Source organism: Melanerpes formicivorus, unplaced genomic scaffold (genome assembly GCF_026170545.1).
Source record: "Melanerpes formicivorus ecotype bairdi unplaced genomic scaffold, bMelFor1.0.p_v2 SCAF_85, whole genome shotgun sequence".
NCBI classification, from domain to species: Eukaryota; Metazoa; Chordata; class Aves; order Piciformes; family Picidae; genus Melanerpes; species Melanerpes formicivorus.
In genome coordinates, this window is record NW_027142437.1 from 308,067 (window position 1) to 327,509 (window position 19,443).

The 19,443-nt window shown below is 49.4% G+C and overlaps 1 protein-coding gene across 1 annotated transcript in view; it reads left to right on the forward strand.

Annotated features, from left to right (window-relative positions):
• ELOVL4 (ELOVL fatty acid elongase 4) overlaps positions 1-19,443 on the forward strand; it is a 61,562-nt gene that overhangs the window by 30,442 nt on the left and 11,677 nt on the right. Inside the window, exons 2-3 of the mRNA XM_068165194.1 lie at positions 646-833; positions 7,924-8,004. Coding sequence (XP_068021295.1) covers positions 646-833; positions 7,924-8,004 — 269 coding nt within the window. The remainder of the gene's footprint in view (positions 1-645; positions 834-7,923; positions 8,005-19,443) is intronic.

Here is a 19,443-nt window from a genome sequence, read left to right on the forward strand (position 1 = left end):
GAGCCCTGGAAGAGGCTGCCCAGGGGGGTTGTGGAGTCTCCCTCCCTGGAGGTATTCAAACCCCACCTGGATGCATTCCTGTGTGAGCTGCTCTGGGTGATGCTGCTCTGGCAGGGGGGTTGGACTGGATGAGCTCTGGAGGTCCCTTCCAGCCCTTAACAATCTGTGGTTCTGTGAACCTGTGTAAAATGAATAGGGGGCTTTCAAACACCTAAAAGCTCTTGCTTTCAGCAGTAGTTGGGCAAGTTTGTGCAGCTTCCATTTGCAGTGGTATGGAGTGTTTGGTTACATTGCCGCTGCAGTCACTATTCAGCATAAACAAAGTTGGGTGTTTTTTTTCCCCCCAGGGATTAGTGGCTTGGGTTTGGGTTTGGGCTCACGTGCTTGCTGGTTGTGCTTTATTGTTTGGGGCTGTAGAACTGGACAATAGAGCTTGTCAGGGCACCATGGATCTCTGTGAGCTGATGTGATACAGTGTGGGGCTTTATCAAACCATTTGACCTTCCTGGAAAGAACGAGCTCGTTGTGTTTCTGCTCTCTGATGCAGCTGTTCCAGGAGGGAGCAGATACTTTTGACTGCAATGCTTAACATGTGTGTTTTGTTCAGACCCTGTTGACTCCTTCTGTTTGCTTCACCCCTCCCAGACAAGCGTGTTGATGACTGGCCCTTGATGCAGTCTCCATTTCCAACCCTGACTATAAGCACTATTTATCTCCTCACTGTATGGCTGGGCCCCAAATGGATGAAGACAAGAGAGCCCTTCCAGTTACGTTTCCTGTTGGTTGTTTACAACTTTGGAATGGTTCTACTCAACTTCTTCATTTTCAAAGAGGTGTGTATGCCCTCTTGCAAGAGGGAATTCCTTGTTTTAAGCCTGAGGGGGCCTGCAAGTTGTGAAATGAACGTTGCTCTGACTTACTGGTGGTGTCCCTTGAGGGTGAATGTTTTGCACAGGCTTTTAAAAGCTGAGTTTGCCTTTGAAGGGAGAATTTCTGTTTCCACTCAATGAGAATTTCTGTCCTAGCTATTCCAATTTATCCTTAGATTTAGAATCATAGAATCATAGGATCAATAAGGTTGGAAAAGACCTCAGAGATCATCAAGTCCCACCTGTCAACCAGCACCTCATGACTAACTAAACCATGGCTCCAAGTGCCACATCAAATCCCCTCTTGAACACCTCCAGGGATGGTGACTCCACCACCTCCTAGGCAGCACATTCCAGTGGCCAACAACTCTTTCTGTGAAGAACTTTCTCCTCACCTCCAGCCTAAACTTCCCCTGGCACAGCTCGAGACTGTGTCCTCTTGTTCTGGTGCTGCTTGCCTGGGAGAAGAGACCAACCCCCACCTGGCTACAACCTCCCTTCAGGTAGCTGTAGAGAGCAATGAGGTTTCCCCTGAGCCTCCTCTTCTCCAGGCTAAGCAATCCCAGCTCCCTCAGCCTCTCCTCACAGGGCTGTGCTCCAGACCTCTCCCCAGCCTTATTGCCCTTCTCTGGACACATTCAAGAGCCTCAATGTCCTTCTTAAATTGAGGTGCCCAGAACTGGACACAGGACTCAAGGTGTGACCTAACCACTGCTGAGTACAGGGCAGAATGACTTCCCTGCTCCTGCTGGCCACACTGTTCCTGATGCAGGCCAGGATGCCATTGGCCTTCTTGGCCACCTGGGCACACTGCAGGCTCATGTTCAGCTGCTGTCAACCAGTCCCCCCAGGTCCCTTTCTGCCTGGCTGCTCTCCAGCCACTCTAACCCCTGCCTGTAGCTGGGGGGGATGCACTAAATGAGCCTGTAGGAGAATTTGTGTGCTAGCTGTTCCAGTTTCTCCTTAGATTTATGGTGGTTTAAAGCCTGGGCAGGTTAACTAAACCCCACAGAGATTCAACACTTGTAGCTGGGGTTTTTTGTTTGTTTGCTTCTCATTTGTTGTGTTTTTTCTTTTCACTCATCCTCAAGGCTGTCAGAATGTATCATGGCTCAGAAATTGAGCTGTTTGGTGCCTTCAGTGTGTTCATCAGTGGTAGAAATTCCCATATGCCCATGGATGTAGTGAGGGGAAGTCATTTGTCTGTCAGTTGTCCTTTAGAATCAGCATAAAAATGAACTATATCTTAAGTGGCCCTGCTTTGGCAGAGGGGTTGGACTCAGTGATCTCTGGAGGTCCCTTCCAACTTCTAATGTCCTATGATTCTGTGAATATTTGGCTTGCAACGTTCTGAGTGTGCTAATTTGAACAGGTTTTGGGGTTGTTGCATTTCTCCTTCGTTAGGTTTTCTGTGTACAGAAGAAATTGCCTGCAGCAATGCAGTGGATCATAGTATCATAGTATCAGTCAGGGTTGGAAGGGACCACAAGGATCATCTAGTTCCAACCCCCCTGCCATGGGCAGGGACACCCCACACGAAGATCAGCCTGGCCAGAGCCCCCTCCAGCCTGGTCTTAAACACCTCCAGGGACAGGGCCCCAACCACCTCCCTGGACAACCCATTCCAGGGTCTCACCACTCTCATGGGGAAGAACTTCCTCCTCACCTCCAGCCTGAATCTCCCCACCTCCAGCTTCATTCCATTCCCCCTAGTCCTATCACTCCCTGAGATCCTGAGCAGTCCCTCCCCAGCCTTCCTGTAGCCCCCTTCAGATACTGGAAGGCCACAATGAGGTCACCTGGGAGCCTTCTCTTCTCCAGACTGAACAGCCCCAACTCCTTCAGTCTGTCCTCATAGGAGAGGTTCTCCAGCCCTCTGCTCATCCTCGTGGCCCTTGCTCTACAGCAGTAGCTAAGTGGGGGTTGTTTAACAGTTTGCTAATCATTGTTCAGGAATAGCTGTCCAGGATATAGCTGCTGCTAAGGAGGAGTTTGGGCTGCGAGGCTTTGCTCATGTGGGTCGAAAGTCTTCTTCCCGGGAGACCTCAGGTCATAGAGCTGCAAAATCCATTCCCAGAAGTAAGCAGAGCAGCAGCAGTTAGAGCATTACAGAGCTCCCTTTCTGACTGGTCTGTGGTTTTGCCAGTAAACCCAAGCCTGTCTAATGATGATCTGCATACTCTCCCTCCCCTAGAGCTTAGGTAATAAAATCATTTAACTGATTTCAGCCTCTGATGAACACAGGGCTCAGTACAATTTTAGCCATCACACCTCAGTGGTCAATTTGGGTCTAAATTGTATCCTTGCACTATCCAACCAAGTCATGAAATGCTACAGGTAGAAGAGAATTCAATGCTGACACCCAAGGAGAGGTGTTGGAATGAAACCAAATCATCTTAGCAGGTTAAAACTGAGACTCCTCTGAAATGAATTCTGCAGTGCCATGTCTGTCTTTTTTCCACTGACTCTCTTTAAAGTGGCTTCTTTTGTCTGTGAGATGACTTGGATTGGACCTGTGGTCAATAAATTTGCAAACCTGGGGTTGCCTGTAGGCTAACACAACTGTATGCATTGTATGCATTGAATCCAAATCATCACCATCAAAATGAATGGGGCTGGAAATAGGCAGCTGCTGCTGACAGGCTGAAAGCTCATCATTCTAAACACAAATAGAGGTTGTGGTTTCCTGCTGCTTCAGTTGGGAGGTTGTTATTTAATCATAGAATTGCTAGGGTTGGAAGGGACCTCAAGGATCAGCCAGTTCCAAACCCCCTGCCATGGGCAGGGACTCCTCACACTACAGCAGGTTGCTCACAGCCACATCCAGCCTGGCTGCAAACACCTCCAGGCAGGAGGCTTCCACCACCTCCCTGGGCAACCTGTGCCAGTCTCTCACCACCCTCATGGGGAACAAATTCTTCCTAACATCCAAGCTGAATCTACCCATTTCTAGTTTTGCTCCATTCCTCCCAGTCCTATCACTCCCTGACACCCTCAAAAGTCCCTCCCCAGCTTTCTTGTAGCCCCCTTCAGATACTGGAAGGCCACAACTAGGTCTTCTCTAAGCCTTCTCCTTCTCCAGCCTGCACAACCCCAACTCCCTCAGTCTGTCCTCATAGCAGAGCAACTCCAGCCCTCTGCTCATCCTCATGGCCCTTCTCTGGACACCTTCCAGCACCTCCAGATCCTTTCTGTGATAGAGGCTCCAGTGGAGCAGAGGGGGAGAATCACCTCCCTGGCCCTGCTGGCTCTGCTTCTCTTGCTGCAGCCCAGGCTCTGGTTGGCTCTCTGGGCTGCAAGTGCTCGCTGCTGACTCCTCTTGAGCTTCTCATCCCCCCAGCACCCCCAAGTCCTTTTCTTCAGGGCTGCTCTCTCCAGCCAGTCCCTGCCCAGTCTATATTAGTGGGATTGCCCTGACCCAGATGCAGGACCTTGCCCTTGGTCTTGTTGAACCTCATGGATGTTACTGCTGTGGATACCTCATTTACAGAAAGTCTCTTTTCTTGATCTTAGAGACTGATAGGAGGAAAGTCTTCAAGTTTCAGCTGTTGCCCTTTAGCCAGGCAACTTCCCCTTCAATCTACATCAGGTTTACAATACCAGTGTGCCACTCTAGTACCTCACAGCAGTAATGTAACTGTTAGGAGTAAAATGATGCAGAGTTTATGCTTTGTGCATGACTGGAAAGCTTCCAGGTATTGCTGAGAACAGAACTGGAATCTGAAATCCCTTTGAATAGAATAGAATTAACCAGGTTGGAAAAGACCTTCAAGATCATCAAGTCCAACCTATCAATGCATGTCATTTAAACAATCATCCTGATGGCAAGCTCTGTTCTTCTGCTGTATTCACTTACAGGAAGTCCAAAAAGCCCCGGTGGATTGTCCAGTCCAGGACTCCCATACATAGGGCTCAAATTCAGATTGAAGTTAGGAGTACCTTTTGCTCAGAACAGGCATAAATCCCAGATGCAAGGCCCCTGTTTAGCCACACAATCTTGCATGTCATGCTCTAATGTGAGACAGTCTGGTGAGGTCACTTACTGCCTTCCCCCAAACAGCCTTTGGTCAAATGACCCAGCAGGTCACAGCAGAGGTGGTGTAGTTAGTCTCTAAGTGTGGATTAAACTTCCCTTCTCTTCTCTGATGTTACCAAATGTGCTGCTGCCCACCTGGGACCACGCTGAAGAGCTTTAGTGTTACAGCAATTTGTAGATGGACTTAGAAACTGAACTACTTCTGCATCATCTTTATTCAAGGTCATTCCTGTGGACAGTTTTCCTCTCCTTACTTTAACAGACAAGTGCAGCAAGCAAGGCCAGAGTTAGAGAAGGCTTTGTATGTTGATTTCATTTGGATAACAGCTTCTCACTGCACTCCTTGTGCTCTCTGCAAGTGAGGTACCAAAGTAAACTGGAGTCCAGGCTAAATAAGATGGAAATCAGGCTAGCAGTAATACTAGTCAGTGCCTACCCATATTTGTTTTGGAGACTTCTGTATCACTCTCCTTCATTTTCACAGCTCACAGTTCACAGATCATCTACTCCACTGCTATCTTCTTTCCCAGACTGGTTCAGGTTGGAAGGGACCATATAGATCATCTAGTTCCAAACCACAAAGCATGAGCAGGGACACCTCCTACTAGAGCAGGTTGCTAAAGGCCCCATCCAGCCTGCCTTTGAGCACTTCAAGGGCTGGAGCCTCCACAGCTTCTCTGGGCAACCTATTCCAGTGCCTTCCCACCCTCATGGTGAGGAATTGCTTCCTAATATCTAATCTAAATCTACCCTGCTCTAGTTTTAAAACCATTGCCCCTTGTTGTATCACCACATGCCCTTAGAAAAAGTCCCTCTCCAGCTTTCCTGTAAGCCCTCTTCAGGTACTGAAGGGCTGCTATAAGATCTTCCCAGAGCCTTCTTGTGTCCAGGATGAACCACCCCAACTCTGTGTCTGTCTTTGTAGACATCATCTTTGTGGCCCTCCTCTGGACCACTCTAATAGTTACACATGTTTGTGTTGGGAGCCCCAGAGCTGGACACAGCACTCCAGGAGGGCTGTTGCAGAACAGAGAGGCAGAATCACCTCCTTTGACCTGCTGGCCACACTACTTTAGATGCAACTGAGGGTACAGTTGGCCTTCTGGGCTGCAAGTTCACACTGCCAGATCATGTTGATCTTCTCATCAACCAGCACTCCCAAGTCCTCCTTCTCAGGATTGCTCTCAATCTACTCATCACCCAGCCTGTGTTTGTGCTTGGGATTGCCCCAACCCAGGTGCAAACCTTGTGTGGGGCTGCTTTGAACTTTATGAGGCTGACACTGGCCCAGCTCTCAAGCCTGTCAGGGTCCTTCTGAATGGCATCCCTTCCCTCCAGCATGTCCCCCACACCACCCAGCTCAGTGTCATCAGCAAACTTGTTGAGGGTGCACTCAATCTCACTGTCCATGTTGCCAACAAAGATGTTAAACAGCACCAGTCCCTGCACAGACCCCTGAGGAACACAACATATCACTTGTCTCCACTTAAGTGTTGAGCCATTGACTCTTAACTCTTTGATCATCAAGCCAAATGCTTATGTACTGAGAGGTTCACCTGTCAAACCCATGTCTTTCCAACTTAGAGACCAGTGGGGGACAGACAAACACTTTACACAAGTCCAGGTAGAAGGCATCAGTTGGTCTTCCCTTGTCCATCAGCACTGTTATCCCATCATAGAAGGCCACTAAATTTGTCAGGCACAATTTCACAGAATCAGAGAAACATTCAGGCTGGAAAAGACCCTCAGGAGCACCAAGTCCAACCCACAACCCTGCTCTACAAGCTGCACCCCTAGACCATAGCCCCAAGCACCACATCCAAACCACCTTGAAACACAGCCAGGCTTGGGGACTCAGCCACCTCCCTGGGCAGCACATTCCAAGGCCTGACCACTTTTGCTGGGAAACATGTTTCCTAATGTCCAGTCTAAACCTACCCAGTGGCAGCTTGAGGCCATTCCCTCTTGTTCTATCACTCATTACCTGTGAGAAGAGGCCAGCAGCAGCCTCTCCATGATGTCCTTTCAGGTAGTTGTAGACAGCAATGAGCTCTCCCCTCAGCCTCCTCTTTTCCAAACTAACCATCCCCAGCTCCTTCAGTTGCTCTTCATCAGATTTATTCTCCAGGTCCTTCCCCAGCTTCCTTGCCCTCCTCTGCCCTGGCTCCAGCACCTCCACATCTCTCCTCTATTGAGGTGCCCAAAACTGGACACAATCCTCAAGGTGTGGCCTCCCCAGAGCTGAGTCCCAGGGGACAATCAGCACCAGGATGGATTGCATCATGTCCCGTGGACTTGTCTCAAACCAGAGCTATCAGGCTTGAAGATCTTAAGTTCCTACTTGAATTCTTCCTAATTTATAGCCTGGAGAGGAGGAGACTCAGGGGTGACCTTATTGCTCTCTACAACTACCTGAAGGGAGGTTGTAAACAGGCAGAGGTTGGTCTCTTCTCCCAGGCAGCCAGCACCAGAACAAGAGGACACAGTCTCAGGCTGCACCAGGGGAGGTTCAGGCTGGAGGTCAGGAGGAAGTTTTACACAGAGAGAGTGATTGCCCATTGGAATGGGCTGCCTGGGGAGGTGGTGGAGTCACCATCACTGGAGGTGTTCAGGAGGAGACTTGATGGGGTGCTTGGTGCCATGGGTTAGTTGATTAGGTGGTGTTGGATGATAGGTTGGACACGATGATCTTGAAGGTCTCTTCCAACCTGGTTTATCCTATTCTATTCTATACAGGGCTGTAACTATCTGGGCAGGCACTCAGAGGTGAAAATGAATACCTCAATTTGCAAGCACAAATGGGTAGTGTGTAACAACAGCTCTTGGGAACCAAGCAGTAGCCTTCTTCAGTAGTATTCTCAGGGCTGAGAAGGCAATCTAGAATTGGGAAGTTGACCTTGAAATCAGCCCTATTTGAAAGGTTTCTTACTGGTCAGGTAGAAATTTGCTGAGAATTGCTATGAATGTATTCAATGTGGCATCCATCCTTCCCCTCACCTATCCCTTTGCTCTTTTCAGCTGTTTTTGTCATCAAGAGCTCGAGGGTACAGCTATGTCTGCCAGACTGTGGATTATTCAGATAATGTTTATGAAGTTAGGGTGAGTATCTCTCTCCTTTTTTCCCTGTTTAATTGATGTATTAATGTGTGCCGTACCCAGCACTGCATGAGGGTTTGTCTTGTCTGCAAAGGATGTTTCCAAGGTTCTGCTGCCAGCTGTGATGTGGCCAGGTGGAGGTTGGTCTCTTCTCCAAGGCAACCAGCACCAGAACAAGAGGACACAGTCTCAAGCTGTGCCAAGACTACTGTGCCCAATTCTGGGCTCCTCAGTGTAAGAAAGATGTTGAGATGCTGGAAGGTGTCCAGAGAAGGGCAACAAAGCTGGGGAGGGGTCTGTGAGGAGAGGCTGAGGGAGCTGGGGTTGCTTAGCCTGGAGAAGAGGAGGCTCAGGGGTGACCTCATTGCTCTCTACAACTACCTGAAGGGAGGCTGTAGCCAGGTGGGGGTTGGTCTCTTCTCCCAGGCAACCAGCACTAGAACAAGAGGACACAGTCTCAAGCTGCACCAGGGGAAGTTTAGGATAGAGGTGAGGAGAAAGTTCTTCACTGAGAGAGTTGTTAGCTATTGGAATGTGCTGCCCAGGAAGGTGGTGGAGTCACCATCCCTGGAGGTGTTCAAGAGGAGATTGGACGTGGCACTTGGTGCCATGGTCTAGTCATGAGGTCTGTGGTGACAGGTTGGACTTGATGATCTTTGAGTTCTCTTCCAACCTTGGTGATTCTGTGAGACTGTGAAAAGAGAAACAGTTTGTTTATACAACGAATAGAATAGAATAGAATAGAATAGAATAGAATAGAATAGAATAGAATAGAATAGACCAGACCAGGTTGGAAGAGACCTTCAAGATCATCGTGTCCAACGGCGACTCCACCACCTCCCCAGGCAGCCCATTCCAACGGGCAATCACTCTCTCTGTATAGAAAGAGTTAGATATCAGACCAATGGGATTAATTAAGACCTTACCATTATTATTCTTTTACATCCAATGGTGATTTATTTACATTCTGCCACTTTCCACTCAGGAGCTGTGGAAAATTTCCTGGGCATCAGCCTAAAACTGCCACAGCATCCTTTGGTTCCTAGACCTGGCTGGAGATTGTGATACCAGGCTAAGTGTGGTTAGCAGAGGTGGAGTGTTCAAGCTAGATCAAAGCAAGCAAGGTTTGATCAAAGCAAGCAAGGTTTGATCAAATCAAGTTAAGGGCTTGCCAGCCTGTGCTGTGGCTGCACTTGACTCCTCCTGGTGAGGCAAGCTTTTGTCTCCTTTACCCATGTTTGGCTTCCTGAGGTCTTGCTGGCCTCTGGCAGATGTGTTATCAGGGCACTTCATTGTGTTGGTTCTCTTTTTTTCTGGATAGCATTCAAATGAAAATCAAAGTGCTGATGCTTGTTGGTTTCCACAGTGCTGCTGCTTAGCTCAGGTCTTCTGGCAGAGCTGACACTTAAGAATGTCTCAGCTGGCCTTGCAACTTTCACCTGCAGATTAGAGCACGTCCCTGAAAATTCACTGAGAGTGTCTTGTGCTCTCAAAACATTTGTGGTTTAGAGCACAGGCTGCAAAGCAGCTGTCCAAGGGCAGAGCTCAAAAGCTTGGGGTGCACATGGCAGGGGGTGTGTGGTAATGGCATGGGTGAGTCATGAGGTCTGTGGTGACAGGGTGGACTGGATGATCTTTGAGGTCTCTTCCAACCTTGGTGATTCTGTGAGTGGTACACCTTAGGTATGGTAGATCATATTGCAGCTCAAATCTGTGAGCAGGTTCTCATTTGCCTCAAGGAAGTTCCCCCAGCTTTCACCACTGCACTCACTGCTTCCATCTCTAGAATACATCCATGAATAATAGTGTATGAAACCCCCTAACATCCAGCCAAGTATAAAACTGCTTGACAGGGTTTTGTTTTCAATAGACAGGCAAAACAGAATGGCATCCAGCTGGGTACAAGGACAGTGAGGATTAGTATGGCATATATTGAAGGAATTTTTATCTTGGCTCAGTGCTGGAACATGTCCAAAGAAAGGCCAAGAGGATGAGCATAGGGCTGGAGCACCTCTCCCATGGAGACAGAGAGAGTTGGGGCTGTTCAGTCTGGAGAAGAGAAGGCTCCCAGGAGACCTAATTGTGGCCTTCCAGTATCTGAAGGGGGCTACAAGAAATGTGGGGAGGGACTTTTGAGGTCTCTCACCACCCTCATGGGGAAGAACTTCTTCCTAACATCCAATCTGAATCTACCCACGTCTAGTTTTGCTCCATCCCCCCCAGTCCTATCACTCCCTGACACCCTCAAAAGCCCTCCCCAGCTTTCTTGTAGCCCCCTCCAGATCCTGGAAGGCCACAAGAAGGTCTCCTCAGAGCCTTCTCTTTTCCAGACTGAATAACCCAAACTCCTTCAATCTGTCCTCACAGCAGAGCAGCTCCAGCCCTTTGCTCATCCTCATGGCCCTTCTCTGGACACCTTCCAGCACATCCATGTTGCTTTCAACCTTATCAGGCTTCTGACTTTCACTAGCAATTACTTCTGCAGGTAGTTGGCACCCAGTGTGAAGTAGCTGGCACTCCTGTCTACCTACAGCTGTTAGTCTTACCCAGGCTCCCCTGGCTCTTTGTCTACAGGAGGCAATGAAGGCTGGGGCAGGCAGGGCTGGAAAGCAGAATTCACAGTTTCAGATAGTTTTACAGAAGTCAGCTCCTTTCTAAAGAATTTATCTGCTGGATGGAGTAGGAAGCCACCATGCTGAGTGCTGGTAGGAAGTGTTGAGGAGTGGAATTGGTTATATACAAAAAATATTGGTTATATTAAAAAATGTTTTAGCCCAGAAAGCAAATCACATCCTGAGCTGCAGCAAGAGGAGCACAGCCAGCAGGTCAAGGGAGGTGATTCTCCCTCTCTGCTCCACTCTGCTGAGACCCCCCTGGAGTATTGTGTCCAGTTCTGGAGCCTCTGTTCCAGGAAGGATCTGGAGGTGCTGGAAGGTGTCCAGAGAAGGGCCACGAGGATGAGCAGAGGCCTGGAGCTGCTCTGCTATGAGGACAGACTGAGAGTTGGGGCTGTTCAGTCTGCAGAAGAGAAGGTTTTGAGAAGACCTGATTGTGGCCTTCCAGTATCTGAAGGGGGCTACAAGAAAGCTGGGAAGGGACTTCTGAGGATGTCAGGGAGTGATAGGACTGGGGGGAATGGAGCAAAACTAGAAATGGGTAGATTCAGATTGGATGTTAGGAAGTACTGTGTCCAGTTCCTTGAGTCCTGTGTCCAGTTCCTTGAGTCCTGTGTCCAGTTCTGGGCCCCTCAGTTTAAGAAGGACATTGAGACACTTGAAGGTGTCCAGAGAAGGGCAACAAGGGTGGGGAGAGGCCTTGAGCACAGCCCTGTGAGGAGAGGCTGAGGGAGCTGGGGTTGCTTAGCCTGGAGAAGAGGAGGCTCAGGGGAGACCTCATTGCCCTCTACAACTACTTGAAAGGTGGTTGTAGCCAGGAAGGTGTTGGTCTCTTCTCCCAGGCAACCAGCACCAGAACAAGAGGACACAGTCTCAAGCTGCACCAGGGGAGGTTTAGGCTGGAGGTGAGGAGAAAGTTCTTCACCAAGCGAGTCGTTCATCATTGGAATGTGCTGCCCAGGGGGGTGGTGGAGTCACCATCCCTGGAGGTGTTCAAGAGGGGATTGGGTGTGGCACTTGGTGCCATGGTCTAGTCATGGGGTCTGTGGTGACAGGTTGGACTTGATGATCCTCGAGGTCTCTTCCAACTTTAGTGATACTGTGAGACTGTGAAGTTCTTCCCCATGAGACACTGGCACAGGTTTCCCAGGGAGGTGGTGGAAGCCTCATCCCTGGAGGTTTTGAAGGCCAGGCTGGATGTGACTGTGAGCAACCTGCTGTAGTGTGAGGGGTTGGTCTCTTCTCCCAGGCAACCAGCACCAGAACAAGAGGACACAGTCTCAAGCTGTGCCAGGGGAAGTTTAGGCTGGAAGTGAGGAGAAAGTTCTTCACCAAGCGAGTCATTGGTCATTGGGATGTGCTGCCCAGGGAGGTGGTGGAGTCACCATCCCTGGAGGTGTTCAAGAGGAGATTGGACGTGGCACTTGGTGCCATGGTTTAGTCATGGGGTCTGTGTTGATAGGCTGGACTCGATGATCCTCGAGGTCTCTTCCAACCTTGGTGATACTGTGATACTGTGTCCCTGCCCATGGCAGGGGGCTGGAACTGGCTGACCCTTGAGGTCCCTTCCAGCCCTAACAATTCTATGATTCTATGTTCATAGTAGACAAGAAAGGCAAACAGAAAGAAACCCCCAAGAAGGGATTTTGGAGGGCTCCTGAATACTCCAGTCTGTGGAGTGACCAATTTCCTAACACTGTCTAAATCAAGGCACCTTCATGTCTGTGAGTAGTCACTTTTTACCCCTGCTTACACTTGTGTCTCCTTGTCTCCCAGGTCAAGTGCATTTATTTGATTAACATATCTGAAGAGCTGAGAGTTAGAAATCTGTGTGAATTAGTTCCTCCTTTTAAGTGTGCTGATTGCAATCACAGAGCTGAGCTATGATTGCCCTCTGTGCTGCAATTGTAATCTGCATTCATTGTATCTGTGTCAAGAGCTTGAGTAGCTTCCTCTTAGTAAACGGTAATGATTTGAACTTCTGTGAGAAGGGAATTTGTGTCTTGACAAAATGGACCTCATGCTCCTGTAAGCAAAGTTCTATAACTGAAGCAGAGAAAAGAGTTTCCTTTAAAAGGCTCTGTGATTTTTCATGTTGCTGTCACCTTCCAACCCCTCCCTTTGAGCCTCTTGCTGGGGAGCTGCCTCCAACCTTAAATGAGGAAGGCAGGTGCCAGGGATCAGTGCTGGGCCCCATCCTCTTTAACATCTTTATTGATGATCTGGATGAGGGCATTGAGTCTATCATCAGTAAATTTGCAGCTGACACCAAGCTGGGGGCAGGAGTTGATCTGCTGGAGGGTAGAGAGGCTCTGCAGAGGGACCTGGACAGGCTGGACAGATGGGCAGAGGCCAAGGGCAGGAGACTGAACACATCCAAGTGCCAGGTTCTGCACATTGGCCACAACAACCCCAGGCAGTGCTACAGGCTGGGGTCAGAGTGGCTGAGAGCAGCCAGGCAGAGAGGGACCTGGGGGTGCTGGTTGATGGCAGGCTGAACATGAGCCTGCAGTCTGCCCAGGTGGCCAGGAGGGCCAATGGCATCCTGGCCTGCATCAGGAAGAGTGTGGCCAGCAGGAACAGGGAGGTCATTCTGCCCCTGGACTCAGCACTGCTCAGGCCACACCTTGAGTCCTGTGTCCAGTTCTGGGCCCCTCAGTTTAGGAAGGAGGTTGACTTGCTGGAAGGTGTCCAGGGAAGGGCAACAAAGTTGGTGAGGGGTTTGGAACACAGCCCTGTGAGGAGAGGCTGAGGGAGCTGGGGCTGCTTAGCCTGGAGAGGAGGAGGCTCAGGGGTGACCTTATTGCTGTCTACAACTACCTGAAGGGAGGTTGTAAACAGGCAGAGGTTGGTCTCTTCTCCCAGGCAGCCAGCACCAGAACAAGAGGACACAGTCTCAGGCTGTGCCAGGGGAAGTTCAGGCTGGAGGTCAGGAGGAAGTTTTACACAGAGAGAGTGATTGCCCACTGGAATGGGCTGCCTGGGGAGGTGGTGGAGTCGCCGTCACTGGAGGTGTTCAGGAGGAGACTTGACAGGGTGCTTGGTGCCATGGGTTAGTTGTTTAGGTGGTGTTGGATGATAGGTTGGACACGATGATCTTGAAGGTCTCTTCCAACCTGATTTATTCTATTCTATTCTATCAAAGGGAGTCCTGTGTTCAAACAGCCCTCTGTTCAGAACCCCTGCAGCAGGCAGAGGTCATGGCCTGGGACCTCTCGTTGACCCCCTTAATCCCAGGCTGCAGGGTAATCTTTCTGTGCCATCTGGGATCTTAACAGCCTCAGATTGGCACACAGAAAAAAGGCCAGAAAAGGGATGGTTGTGACTGGGGTTACTCACTTCAGGGAACTGCCTTTTGAGTGCAGGTTTGCTTTCCTGCTGTGCCCAAAGAAAGGCTGCAGCTTAGGTCCCATCTTCTGATGCTTTGCAGAGGAAGTTTATTAGTAGCCATCTGCTCCTGACCCATCTTGGTGTCGTCTTCTGCTTCGGTTCTCTGTCACCGATTGCATGCATTGCCTTAGGAAAATGCCTTGGTATCTGCTTTAGGGTTTGGCTTTTTTCTGCAGCTATAAGCCAATGATCAAAACATCTCCTTGAGAGCGCTGAAAATAGATCATTAGTACATGAAACTTACTAGGCCTGAGAATAAATGGTAGTAAAATTTGATAGGGAGACAGCCAAAGATCTGTCAGGCCATAAAATCTACAGGAGCACAAACCCCAAGGGCTATAATCCTGCAAAGAAATGGAGGCTGTTTTGGTTCTGAAGTGATGGGGAAGCATTTTGATCAAAAGCTCAGCTGAGTCTTTTTGGTCCACAGGCTGCAGCTGCATTCTGTGGAATTCCAAAGTATAGGAGAGAGGTGCATTTAATGTGTCCAGGAGCTGCTGGTGCAGCCTGTGGCATCTTGGGCACCGAACATAACACATTGAAGTGCCAGGTTCTGCACATTGGCCACAGCAACCCCTTGCAGCGCTACAGGCTGGGGTCAGAGTGGCTGAGAGCAGGCAGGCAGAGAGGGACCTGGGGGTGCTGGTTGATGGTAGGCTGAACATGAGCCTGCAGTGTGCCCAGGCAGCTAGGAGGGCCAATGGCATCCTGGCCTGCATCAGGAAGAGTGTGGCCAGCAGGAGCAGGGAGGTCATTCTGCCCCTGTACACTGCACTGCTTAGGCCACACCTCGAGTCCTGTGTCCAGTTCTTGGCTCCTCAGTTTAGGAAGGAGGTTGACTTGCTGGAACGAGTCCAGAGAAAAGCAACAAAGTTGGTGAGGGGCTTGGAACACAGCCCTGTGAGGAGAGGCTGAGGGAGCTGGGGTTGCTTAGCCTGAAGAAGAGGAGACTCAGGGGTGACCTTATTGCTCTCTACAACTACCTGAAGGGGGCTTGTAGACAGGCAGAGGTTGGTCTCTTCTCCCTGGCAGCCAGTACCAGAAAAAGAGGACACAGTCTCAGGCTGCGCCAGGGGAGGTTTAGGCTGGAGGTTAGGAAGAAGTTCTACACAGAGAGAGTGATTGCCCATTGGAATGGGCTGCCTGGGGAGGTGGTGGAGTCACCATCACTGGAGGTGTTCAGGAGGAGACTTGATGGGGTGCTTGGTGCCATGGGTTAGTTGGTTGGGTGATGTTGGATGATAGGTTGGACACGATGATCTTGAAGGTCTCTTCCAACCTGGTTTGGTCTATTCTATTCTATTCTATTCTATTCTATTCTATTCTATTCTATTCTATTCTATTCTATTCTATTCTATTCTATTCTATTCTATTCTGCTTTTGAAAAAACATTATTTCTTCCTCCACTGCCAGTTTGCTCTGTGTCATACAATAAAGTGGCTGCTTGTTTATCAGCTATTTGGCTTCTGTTGCTCCACTGTTTTCTTTAACACAATGCACATCAGCTTTTTAAGAGGTTTTATGGGCAGTTTGCAGAATCACAGAATTAACCAGGTTGGAAAAGTCTTTCAAGATCATCAAATCCAACCTATCACCCAACACCATCTAATCAACTCAACCATGGCACCAAGGGCCTCATCCAGGCTCTTCTTGAACACTTCCAGGGATGGTGACTCCACCACCTCCCTGGGCAGCACATCCCAATGGCCAATCTCTCTTGCTGGGAAGAATTTCTTCCTAACATCCAGCCTGAATCTCCCCTGGCACAGCTTGAGACTGTGTCCTCTTGTTCCTGTGCTGGTTGCCTGGGAGAAGAGACCAACCCCCACCTGGCTACAACCTCCCTTCAAGGAGTTGTAGACAGCAAGAAGGTCTCCCCTGAGCCTCCTGAGCCTCCTCTTCTCCATGCTAAACAACCCCAGCTCCCTCAGCCTCTCCTCACAGGGCTGTGCTCCAGACCCCTCCCCACCTTCATTACCCTTCTGTGGACACCTTCCAGCATCTCAACATCTTTCTTGAACTGAGGAGCCCAGAACTGGACACAGGACTCAAGGTGTGGCCTAACCAGTGCAGAGCACAGGGCACAATGACTTCCCTGCTCCTGCTGGCCACACCATTCCTTATGCAGGCCAGGATGCCATTGGCCTTCTTGGCCTTCTTGCAACTGACCTATTAATTCTTTACAAAGCTCCTCAGAAGTGAGGACCTCCAGAGAGCTTGAGTACTGTCATTTCTATGGATACAGTCTAAAGTGTTTACTGTTAACTCAGGAGATGAAGAGATGCTTATCTTAATTTATTTAGGAGTTGCTGCTTTAGCAAAGGTCTTTAAAAGGTGCTGGGCTGTGATGGTAATCCATGGATGTGAGACAAAGCCTTGATATGGGTGTTAGGAAACACCTGGCTACCTACCTGTCCCAGAGGCAGAACTGTGCTGGATGTTGAGCAACATGTATGCATGCATATTTATATACTGATGGGCCTTGCAGCCTGCCTGTGTGCCTGGGAACTCCCTGTATTGGAGGGAGTCTCTTTTATCATAGAATCAATAAGGTTAGAAAAGACCTCAAAGATCATTAAGTCCAACCTGTCACCCAACACCTCATGGCTACTAAACCATGGCACCAACTGCCACGTCCAGTCCCCTCTTGAACACCTCCAGGGGTGGTGACTCCACCACCTCCCTGGGCAGCACATTCCAATGGCTAATAACCCTCTCTGGGAAGAACTTTCTCCTCACCTCCAGCCTAAACTTCCCCTGGCACAGCTTGGACTGTGTTCTCTTGTTCCAGTGCTGGTTGCCTTTCTCCATCTTTGACATCTTTGACAGATCATAGAATAGAATCATAGAATTGTCAGAGTTGGGAGGAACCTCAAGGATCATCCAGGTCCAACCCCCCTGCCATGGGGTCTCTTCCAACCTGGTTCATTCTATTCTGTTCTGTTCTGTTCTGTTCTATTCTATTCTATTCTATTCTATTCTATTCTATTCTATTCTATTCTATTCTATTCACACTACATCAGGCTGCTCACAGTCTCATCCAGTCTGCCCTTACAACCCCCGAGGGGTGAGGCTTCCACCACCTCCTTGGGCAACCTGTGCCAGTCTCTCATCACCCTCATGGGGAACAACTTCTTCCTAACATCCAATCTGAATCTGCCCACTTCTAGTTTTGCTCCAGATACTAACTTCTTTTTTACATGTGAAATTGGCCAAGTTGGGGAGTTGGGGCTGTTCAGTCTGGAGAAGAGAAGGCTCCCAGGTGACCTCATTGTGGTCTTCCAGTATCTGAAGGGGCCTACAGGAAGGCTGGGGAGGGACTGCTCAGGATCTCAGGCAGTGATAGGACTAGGGGGAATGGAATGAAGCTGGAGGTGGGGAGATTCAGGCTGGAGGTGAGGAGGAAGTTCTTCCCCATGAGAGTAGTGAAGCCCTGGAATGGGTTGTCCAGGGAGGTGGTTGAGGCCCCGTCCCTGGAGGTGTTTAAGGCCAGGCTGGCTGAGGCTGTGGCCAGGCTGATCTATTGTGGGGTGTCCCTGCCCATGGCAGGGGGGTTGGAACTAGCTGATCCTTGTGGTCCCTTCCAACCCTGACTGATACTATGATACTAAGTCTACCTCCTTTCCTTGAGAGCTGCAGTAATCTGCAGCACATGGAGGGAGTGAGCAGGCTGTTCGGTAACGGATGTGTAGCGGTCTGCAGTTGGCAGCAGCAAAGCTGTGCAGTCCCCTTTGGGAAGGTGCAGAGCCTGCAATGCAGCTCTGCAGTGCTCTTCTGCTCCTCTGCTGGTTTGGTGGTGGGGTTTTTTTTGCTTCTGCTGTAATCTCTCCTAAAATGTTCCCCAGTCCATTTATGGCTTGCCAAACTGAGGAGAGGTGCATTCCTTTCCTGCCAGCTGGAAGAGGTGGAGGGAAAGACCATGCAGGGCTGTAGTAAGAATAGGATAGGATAGGATAGGATAGGATAGGATAGGATAGGATAGGATAGGATAGGATAGGATAGGATAGGATAGGATAGGGTAGAATAGAATAGAATAGAATAGAATAGAATAGAATAGAATAGAATAGAATAGAATAGAATAGAATAGAATAGAATAATAATAAACCAGGTTGGAAGAGACCTTCAAGATCATCACATCCAACGGATCAACCAATCCAACACCACCTAAACAACTAAACCATGGCACCAAGCACCCCATCAAGTCTCCTCCTGAACACCTCCAGGGATGGTGACTCCACCACCTCCCCAGGCAGCGGAATGGGCAATCACTCTCTCTGTATACAACTTCCTCCTAACATCCAACCTAAACCTCCTCTAGTGCTCATGCTGCTGCTTCCCCCCTCTCTCACATCCCTGCTACCTGTGTGTGAGGGTTTGGGAAGGGAAGCTTCTGCTGTCATGACTTTTTTTTTCCCTCTCCTCTGTCTCTCCTGGGGAATGAGTGGGTGGTGAGACTCTTTCACACCATGTTAAGGTAAGAAAGTCTGATCTGCCATCAGACAAGTCCTGAAAGACCAGGTGAACTTGAACTTCTTACAAAGAGGGGTGTTGTGACATTGTCAGCTCTCCTTGCTGCTGCTGCTGCCATTTCCAACTCACTACTACTTTTTTTGCTTTTCCCATTCTCTCTGTGAGTCACCAGCTGGGATATGTGCTGGTCCCACCCTTGCATAACAAGCTGGATGACTTACCATGCCAGACTTGTTGCTGTGCTTTGGAATCTGGAAAGAAGTCACCACCACCACCACCACCATACCCCCATATCATAGTATTAGCAAATTGCTACACAGAGCTTTGGGGCTTTACCTGCTACAACAATATCCTGATTTCAGCAGGGAGCCTTGTTTATATTGCAGCTTGGGCAAGATTCTCTGGGATGGGTGGATTAGAAAAAGAAACTTGGGAGGAGTGGCACTGCCCTGTTGGGTATCTCTGCAGCTTGTGTGGCTCCCATGGTCTCCTCTCTTCTGTTCCTGGAATGGCACAGAGCCACTGAGGGAATGCTGCTGCATTCCAGAGGGGCTTACTGAGCAGGCCAGGAGAAGCTGAGGGGACTGTTGCTCCAAGGGATGTGGAATCTTGTGCCACAGCTAGCTTGTAAGAGCAATTTGGTGTCTTCCCACCCATGTATGCCTGTGCAGGTTGTCAGGTTTCAACCTTCGCTACTTTGTTTGAGCATGATGATCCTGCCTCCTTCTTCTGACCACATCAAAGGGTTGCCTCATTAGTAAGGGAAGCCCTGTGGTAGCCTTGTCCTGCAAAGAATGAGGGCACAAGCTCCCTCTGTTCACCTGGTGAGCAGTTTAGAGATAGCAAAGCTGTTGATCACATTGGCTGCATTTATATATTTACAGCTGTGAGCTGTGGACAGTAGGCTCAGAATGATACTTCCATGTGCAGAGCTGATGAGTGGAGCCTTGGGTTTAGTTTAGCCTTC